The sequence below is a fragment of the Aplysia californica genome, unplaced genomic scaffold, assembly GCF_000002075.1.
Source record: "Aplysia californica isolate F4 #8 unplaced genomic scaffold, AplCal3.0 scaffold00243, whole genome shotgun sequence".
Lineage (NCBI taxonomy): Eukaryota > Metazoa > Mollusca > Gastropoda > Aplysiida > Aplysiidae > Aplysia > Aplysia californica.
The window spans coordinates 805,592-815,307 of NW_004797513.1; the positions used below are offsets into that span (position 1 = coordinate 805,592).

The 9,716-nt window shown below is 41.6% G+C and overlaps 1 protein-coding gene across 3 annotated transcripts in view; it reads right to left on the bottom strand.

Moving 5' to 3' along the window:
- Window positions 1-1,117: 1,117 nt before the first annotated feature.
- The window catches only part of LOC106012017 (major facilitator superfamily domain-containing protein 4A), a gene marked incomplete at its 3' end in the record, with an annotated part of 13,260 nt that continues 4,661 nt past the window's right edge, over window positions 1,118-9,716 (bottom strand). For 2 of the 3 annotated variants that reach the window (XM_035970253.1, XM_013083596.2), the window contains 2 exon segments: window positions 1,118-1,552; window positions 2,533-2,859. In XM_035970253.1, coding sequence (XP_035826146.1) covers window positions 1,118-1,524 — 407 coding nt within the window. 3 annotated transcript variants of the gene reach the window in all.

Here is a 9,716-nt window from a genome sequence, read left to right on the forward strand (position 1 = left end):
TGGGGAAAGGTGGGGGAAGGGGGGTAACATGTGCGTTCTCTGACCTATTAACAAGACTTTTATCATAAATATGTATGTAACATAATGCTTCTCAGAAAACGACAAGGCAGTTCTGCAGTCCATGCGCAGATCGACGTAACTGCACATTTTATGATTTTGCTAAAAATGCAAACAATCCCCCTTTTCACTCAAGCAGCTTTACTACTTAGACAAAGTACTTTTAGTACATACACTAACTAGGTTGTAGGTTAGTCGTCCTGTCTTTAGAAAAAAAACTCGACTTTGTCAAATACGTCTCTTTGCCTTGTAACGCCAATGTTCGTGAGCTGCTATAATTGCGAACGTGACCTAACAGACGTGAACCTAACAGGGAAGTGTTACGTTGTCCCTACATCACCCTCGCCGTAATGGATTTATAGAAGATTGTTTATTGATGGACATCATAAAAAAAACCTGTAATGCTCTACAACATCACGGCAACGTGATTATATATGTTTTCGTACATAAAAAAGAGTACTTACGAAAACAAAAGTAGACTGTACTTACGGAAAAAAGGAAAAAGTGTACCTAAGAGATAGATGTGAGAAGTGTACTCATGAGGGAGAAGAAAAAAGTGGACTAATAAGATAAGTGTACTCCTCACAAAGAAGACCTTTCTCGAGGTAGAAGAGGAAAGTGTAGGCCTTCTCATGTGAAAGAAGTGCACTTTTAAACTAAATATGTATTCTCGAGATAAAAGAGATTGTGTACTTTTGAGATTAACGAGGAAGGTGTACACACAAAGAAAAAGCGTTCTCAAGATAGGAGAGAAATATACAATCACGAAAAGTAGAAAGAGGTACACTTTGGAAAAACAAATGAAAAGTGCACTCACAAAAAATATTATTATGTACCCTCTAGCTCGTAGATGAGAAAAGTAGTGTACTCCAAAAGAGGTGTACCCACGAGAAAGAAAAGAGAAAAGCAAGGTACTCGCAAGCAAGTGTACTCATGAGAGAAAGAAGAAAAAGGTAGGGTACTCACAAACAAGAGTACTCACGACTTTAAAAAAGAGAAAAGTAGGGTACTCATAAACAAGAGTACTTTAGAGAAAAGAGAGAAAAAGTAGGGTACTCACTTGTCGGCGAGGAATCCTGCCGAGATGGATCCTACAAGGGTCATGATGAGCTGTACGAAAAACACCCAGTTCATTTCCTTGAGGTCAGAGTGCGTCTGGCAGCCCAGGTCGAAGACGGTGGGTCCCAGGAAGCCGACACACACTCCGAAACTTCCGAAGGTCGTGCAGTAGGTCATGACGTATATCCAGTTGTCTAAAAATAGCTTCCAGAAGGAGATCGTCTCGTCCCGAGTGTGCACGCTCGTGTGTTGCACCCACTGCGAATCCTCGCCCATTTTCTCTTTCTCGTGGTGGGCGAGCGTCGTGAATTTCGGCTCTTTGGTCCGCGACCCGTTCTGCGCATGTTTGTCGCCGTCGTCGTGCGGTGGAACGGAAGTCCGGAAAGAATGCGGAGCGTCGTCCGACATGGCTGCCTCGTCAGATAGCGCGGGAAAACTGCCAAGTAAGGATTCTTTGTATTCAGTAAATTAAGCTCTTCGCGACTTTTTAATGTGCTTAGAGTTTTGGTGTGCGTGTGTGTGTTTTAGTGAGAGTTTTACTGCACTTGAAACACAATTAAGTCTTAAAAGTGCCTGGCGCTTTGAGTATCACTGAGTAATTTGTTGAAGGTTATGAAAAAGGACTCGGTATGTTATAATAATATGTCTCCTTAACATCAACGTCATATATTTCTCGATCAAATAAGAAAAGAAGAACCCCAAATAAAATCTCTAGGAGAATGAGAACTCTAATGCCAGAGCGTCGAAAGAGCGTTCACTGTTGAAATCAATACCCAGACAAGGCGGCTTATAGACAGACTGATCAGCTGTCTTTTCTAAGTATTTTTCTCTCAGACTGACATGAAAACAATTTTTTTTCCGAGACTGAGGTGAAAACAATCCTCTAGATCTATATGTGCAGCTAGCAAAATGTCACGAAATGGTGTGTGTGAGTGTGTGTTTGTGTTTGTGTGTGTGTGTGCGTGTGTGTGTGTGTGTGCGTGTGCGTGTGCGTGTGTGCGTGTGTGTGTGTGTGTGTGTGTGTGTGCGTGTGCGTGTGTGCGTGTGTGCGTGTGTGCGTGTGTGTGTGTTTGTGTGTGTGTTTGTGTGTGTTTGTGTATGTTTTCTACAATCTGTCTTTGACTTTGTCACGTCCCCTCACTTCCTCAGATTGCTTCTCATCCTTTCATACAGCATATTCCGAGCTGACTCTAGCCACTCTCTCTGTTTATCTTACTTTCTCCCTTCACCACGAAAAACCCGTGTATTGATTTCAGCTACCAGTTACATCCGAAAGGGCAATGGATGGAAAATAAATGTTATAAAAATAAGAGGAAGCTCACTTTCATTTAGAGGAATAAACGTCTTCAGCATTAGCTAAATTTTCTCGCATTAAACGAAATTTAAAATTAAGGAAAATGAAGATATTTGACTTACAGATTTCCAGGAATACTCAGAAGAGATACAAAATCTATAAATATTCACAGCCTATGAACAAATCTATAAATAGTCACAGCCTGACTAAAAATATATTTCGAGAGAAACGACAAGAGTATGACCCTTGTCCAGATTTGTCCGTTCCGGAAGTTGTCATGAACCAGCTCGGAGACAGAACTCCTCGTAAATCTGGGAGCTGTGGTGGTTGTTACGGCGTTTTACAGCGACGGGTTTGTGATGAGGTTTTTCGTCAACGGTCGCTGAAGAGATGGACTGGGGTAGCAGTGTCTCTGCGTCGGTGACAAGTAAAAGGCTTGTGCGAGGAATCTGTAGAAGAGAATGAGAAAACATTTTAAAAAAATAACACAGGTGTCTTTAGTTAGCTTTAGTTTTAGTCAGGTTTTACGACACTCGCAACAACATACGGTCATATGAGCGTACAGGGGAGGAAGTCAACAGAGATGTTCAAACGGGGAATCAGGCTTTCTCTGCTCACCTCTCTAGTCTCAACAGCACAAAATCATTTATATATAGCGCATGTTCACGTTCTACAGCATGCTGTATGTGTTTTACAACTATGAATACGCTAGCAGACCCTGAAACACTCCGAAACATTTCCCGCTTCTTAGGAAGGATACAGAGCAAACTGCGGATTTCACGCGCTCAAACACTAACAAACTGACAAGATCTTTTGCTTTCTAGAACCTGGTACCCATTCCCATCTGGGTGAAGTGAGGAAAATGTGTGTAAAGTACCATTCCAAAGGACACAACGTCGGGCCCTGAAGAAATTGAAAACCATGACAGTACAGTTGCGAGTCCGAGAGCTTAACCACTAGGACACCGAAGCCACACTTGCATCATCACAATTTAAAACACTTAGAAGGTGCGTTTTGACCGTGTCTGTCAGGACCAACCTCGGCTGTGAGGGACAATAATATGTCCAAGCAGACACGCAGAGATGCCCTAGAAAACCTGTCGTCTCAGCTTGTGAATTAAACTGACATCTTCAGCGTCCGACGGTGAGGAGCCTAACCGCTTCACCAAAGATGCCAGTCTGTAAAAACTTCTCCCGTCAACAAAACACAATGTTTTCAAAAGAAGTCTTCGGCGGCGTATTTTCAGGGAACACAAGATTTAGTTAATAAACTTTATTTATTTATTTATTTATTTATTTATTTATAGTAGAGGGTTTTACGGCTCTCGCAACTGCATATTAATAAGGTCATATGAGCGCCAAGGGGTGTATGTCAACAGAGAAGTCTTTACAGGGAATCAGACTTAAACTGCTCACCTCTTTAGCTTCAACAGCACAAGGTCTGCTTCGACTATCAAGGCACCCCGGAAATAGCAGGTCACAAGAGAGAGACAAACATACAAAAGAAGTAGAGGAAAATGACAATAGTAAGGATCAGGAAAGAAAAAGCAGCAGTTCCCTGTTGTAGATCAGGCACAGTTATGAGCGTGACATGAATCAGCCCATTTACAATTCTACTGTGCTTGAACGAGAAATGTCCCCCCCCCCTTTGAGAATGGCCTAAAGATACTACAGTCAGTGGCACTGCCCCGGGGGGTAGTTAATAAACTAATAAACTAAGAGTTTTAAGACACTTGCAGCACGAATAGGTCGTGCCGAAGGTTAGAGATGTTACTAGAGGGTAACATACAAAGAAAATAAAGAGGAGGAGGAGGAGCAGGAGGAAAGTGAGAGAGAGAGAGAGAGAGAGAGAGAGAGAGAGAGAGAGAAAGAGAGAGAAAGAGAGAGAGAGAGAGAGAGAGAGATGGAGAGAGAGAGAGATGGAGAGAGAGAGAGAGGGAGGGAGGGAGAGAGAAGGACAATAGCAGGTTGATAGGGAAAAAAAAGTGAGCCACGCCAGAGCACCTGTCAACCACCCATGCTTCAACAGCGTGTTTTCAGGGAATGCAAAATGTACATAATTTTCATAACTTACGTAATTGTCATAATTTTCACAATTTTCATAATTTATATAACTTCTGCCCATGAAAATTTTAAACAGAGCCTCACTACAGCATTTACAGCTCGTCTTTCATCAGAAGGTGTAAGGTTGTAGTCATGTAGTATAATTCATTTTTTAATTAAGTATTTTTACGCCCAGTTTGATCAATTTACATTACTTGGGCGGCAGGCTTCGAACCTGCCTATTAGGACCAAACTGGGCTGAACTGAGGGAGATAGAACATCTCACCAGAAAGATGTTTAGTTTAGTTTTAGTAGAAGTTTTACGGCGCACGCAACTGCATAAGGTCATATGAGCGCCGTAAAACTTCTACTTAAACTACGGAAGATTAGAGCTGTTACAAGAGAGTAACAAACATACAAAAGAAGAAGGGGAGATAAGGACGATAGATGTTTGACAGGAAAGAAGAAGCAAACCACATTAGAGCACCCGCCAACCCCAGAAAGATCGAGATACTTGATCAAAATTCTCCTCACTGGAGAATCACAAACGTCAGTAAGAAGGCTTTGGAAGCGTGTTTTCAGGGAACTCACTTTACTTTATAATTGGTCGTTTCTATGGATAAGCGGGCTAACCCAGATTTCGGGGGTTTCCAGAAATCTTGACCTACACCAAAAGTGGACATTGCCCTACCTATAGGAGAAGTTTGGTGTCATTGGTGTGTATAATAGTTTGGTTATAGGGAAAACTCTCCTTGTATTTTAAAGAAACTGAACAAGGATTCAGAAAGTTAACTTTCGATTTTCTCAAAACAGCGTTTTTCAGGATAGCCCCCTTGTGCTATCCGTACGCCCTGGGGTCATTTTGTACCCCCGGGGTTGAATTCTTCACATTTTAGAATACTTCTAGTATGAAGATCTCTTTGAAACTTTCAGTATTTCTAAAAAAAGATCGAGTAAATTCCCTCTTTGAAAGTGATGGCACAGAGTACCCCTCGTCGAATGGGTACTATAGTAAAACACGACGTACGGATATGGTTAACAGCGACCAGTTCCTCTTGTGTCTAGAGAAAGATGTCGAAGGGAGGTGACATTTTCTGTCAAGGGCTAGGCGGGAGGCTTACGTCGTTGATACGTTCCAGGGAACACAAACACAATTTGCATAAATTATGAATATGATTATTTAAAATAGACTCCCACGACAGCTGCAGCTCGTCTTTCTCTTGAGGGAGTAAGGTTGCAAGGTCATGAGGTGCGAGCGCAATAAACGAACTTTACCAAACAGAACGGAACATTAAACAAGAGACAATACACGGTTCACAGAACTCGGGGCGTTTCATCAATAATTTCGTTTGAGTGAGAGAGAGTTTTACGGAACTTGAGCACACCAAGGTCGTATAAGTACCTAAGATTAGAAGTATTACGTGTACTAGAGAATAACATACTAACAAAAGAAGGAGGAGAGACAGAGATAAGGACGATAGTAAACGTCTGCAAGAAAGAAGCAGTAAACAATGAAGGGTGAAAAGAAGGGGAAAGGGGGGGGGGGGGTGCTACATGATAACGAATCAAGCAAGACTCGTGTTTTGCCCGGTAGTTTAAGAGAGATAAAGTCGTTTTATTCATTCAAATGGGAGCTAAAGTCATTTCTGTCTTTACATTAATGAGATAGATTTTTTGTCAGAGCACAAAGTATTATTTAATATGTGTTACTATTGTATTTTGTTTCAGTAAGAGTTTTACGGCACTTGCAAAACAATAAGATCATATAAGTGTCGAAGATTAGAGGTGTTACAAGAGAGTAGCAACCACAAGAAAAGAAGGAGAGATTAGGACGATAGATGTTCAATAAGACTGAAGGAGCAAACCACACCAAAGCACCCGCCAACCACCCACACTATTGTATTTGTAGTTGCAAGAGGATCCAGGTTTTCTTGAACAAGTGTCTAAGAAAGTTACTGAGGATCAGATGGACAGACAGGGTCACCAACGAGGAAGTGTTAAAGAAAACAAGCCAGATCCCGATCAGAGATGATGATGACGATGATGATGACGATGATGATGACGATGATGGTGACGATGATGATGACGATGACAATCTTTATTCATCTCGCAGGGAGAAATTTGTCTTGGTCGTTAACAATGGCAGAAGACGTTACAAAAGTTAGACTTAAAGGTGCACTCACGTAAATGCACTACTAGACAGGACAGTAGGCCAAGTAAATACATGTCTCACGTCTCATGTCTCCCTCTCTGTAAAACATTCATTCTCTCTCTCTCTCTCTCTCTCTCTCTCTCTCTCTCTCTCTCTCTCTCTCTCTCTCTCTCTCTCTCTCTCTCTTTTCTCTTTTTCTCTTTTTCTCTTTTTCTCTTTTTCTCTCTTTCTCTCTTTCTCTCTTTCTCTCTCTCTCTCTCTCTCTCTCTCTCTCTCTCTCTCTCTCTCTCTCTCTCTCTCTCTCTCTCTCTCTCTCTCTCTCTCTCTCTTTCATTTGTAGCACTGTGTGTTCAGTAACCTCACTGCAGTTGGTACAAATGAATTTCTATATCTGTCTGTTCTTGCTTTTTTGGGAAATGTATCGTTTACTGCGGGTCGATAGTTGAAACGTTTGTCTTGTGCAGATATTCAAAGTTACTTAGGTCTCTACCAATTGTTCTTGATGCCTTTCTTATCAACTTTTTTATTTTTATAATATGCTGAGGTAGGAAGAAGGCAGTGGCGATGGATTGGACTTACTCTCAGGAAGTCAGGCAGCTGCATAACAAAGAAAGAGTTGGATTGGAATATACAGGGTAAAAAAATCAAAGGGAAGACCGCGTAGAACCTGGAGAAGAATCACAGAAATTGACGTACAGAAAAGAGGGAAGACATGGAATAACATCAAGAGGCTAGGCCAGGATAGAGAAAGGTGGAAAGTGTTTGTCCGTGGCCTATACCCTGATGCAGGGTGAGAAAGGCAACGTTGATGATGATGATGATGGTGATGATGATGATGATGATGATGATGATGATGATGATGATGATGATGATGATGCTGATGATGCTGATGATGCTGATGATGATGATGATGATGATGATGATGATGATAGTAGTAGGTAAAGCGCCCAAATCCTGTGTTCTTTAATCGCGGTTAAGCGCTCTATAAATGTCATCTAATACTATTATAACTCTAGTTCAGCCTACAATATCGTATCCTATTTTTTTAACCTTAATGTGGGCAGACAGTAATGCTGTAATTCAGCTCCGTCCCCCGTTGGTAACCTCATATAGCCCGGTGTGTACAATGGTGTGTAGACATTTGAATACTATTCTGCTTACTAAGCCTAGCACATGTATGTAATTACAAGATATGGTTTGGCTGGCTCGGTGTGTCGCTGAAAATATGTGAAGCGTTGTGGGGAAATCAGGCGCTCGTCAAAATAATGAAATCAAAGCGCTTCTTGGATCGGCCAATTGTTTTCTAATGTTACATTTTTGGCTTAGCACGTTTAATGTCCATTTAAAAACACAGTTTGCGGGGATTTTTACTGAGAAACACTGACTAAAGGCACAAAAAACGTACATTTTCAGTTTCCAAGGACTCCCAGGCCATGGAAGCTACCAAACTTTGGCGGCCATTTTCTCGCTTATTTCACCTCAGAAATCAGGCGACCCTGACCTCCTTCAATCGCACATATTTCGACTTCTATTTAACACATAGGGACATTTTTTTCACCGCAAAGGAGGAAAATGAACAGACAATAAGATGATAACAATAAGCCTATATGCCCCCAAATTTACGAGAGACTGATTCCGCCACGTCGTGCCACATATTGCGCCTTTTGAAATCGATGGCGGAAGGGCTAATTGCAGGTCCACCGCACGTCCACGGTTCTGTTTACAAGCCAGTATGCTAATTAGGAGTAAAACGTTTGAAACGTAAATATTGAGCCTAAGCATGACATAAAATATAATAGATATCTCCAGGGGACAGTCAGCATTACAGCCGTATAAAATATCTGCTTGCTTAAGCGTTTCTCGTCCCCCTAATAAAAGAGCTCGCAGTTTAGTTTGGGTTTTAGACCACAAATAGGTCTTATAAGTGCTGAAGATATGAGGTGTTACTAGGGATTAACATACAAATAAAAGAAGGAGGAGAGATACGGATCGTTGCTTTCACGCAGTCAAAAATAATCTAAACAAACAAAAGAAACAACAACAAAAACACAAAAACAAAAACAATAATCCACAGAAAAATGAAAGGCATCTACGGTGTAGCGATGGATAATTTTAGATTTTTAAACCACCATTCATATAACGTGCACCTTTCGTTTTAGTTTTAGTAAGTGTTTTACGGCACTTGCAACATAATATGGTCATATAAGTGCCGAAGATTAGAGGTGTTACAAGAGAGTAACAAACACAAAAGAAGGAGGGCAGATAAAGACAATAGATGTTTGATAGGAGAGAAGAAGCAAACCAAACCAGAGCACCCGCCAACCACCCACTTGCATCATTCATGAGGCGGGCTGCTTCCAGCTTGCTTTCTTTAGGGTTGCGTGGAATACAACACACGTGCAGAAACACATTACATGACGTACAATAGTACCACACTCGGGAATCGAACTGGTGTCTTCCAGATGCAACAGCGAAGAGCCTTCATGTCCCACCACAAGACCTTGGTTGTGAGGACACACGAACCATATTACATGTATATTCTAATCCTACATATTATACATGTAAATGTGGACGTGGGTGGTATGGTAAATATGATTTATTGAGCTTGTTCGGTATTGGGGAGTTCGCAGATCATATTGAAAGTCAGTTTAGTTTTAGTAGGGGTTGTACGGAACTCATAACTGCATAAGGTCATATGAGCGCCAAGGGGTGGATGTTAACAGAGAAGTCCTTACAGGGAATCAGGCTTACTCTGCTCACCTCTCAACAGCACAAAGTCTGCTTCGACTATCAAGGCACCCCGGAAATAGCAGTTCACAAGAGAGCGACAAAATACATAAGAAGTAGAGAAGCAATGACGATAGTGAGGATGAGGAAAGAAAAAGCAGCAGTTCCCTGTTGCAATTCCGGCACAGTTATGAGCATGACATTGATGAATCAGCCCATTTGCAATTACTATTCTACTGTGCAACAACAGAACATGGTAACGTCCCTCCTTTGGGAATGGCTTATAGACACTTCAGTTAGTAGCACCGCCCCCGGGGGGGGGGCGGGGGGCGATATTCAAAATCGGGTGGTTAGTGTTTATTCGAATGTATTTTTAAAAAGCAAG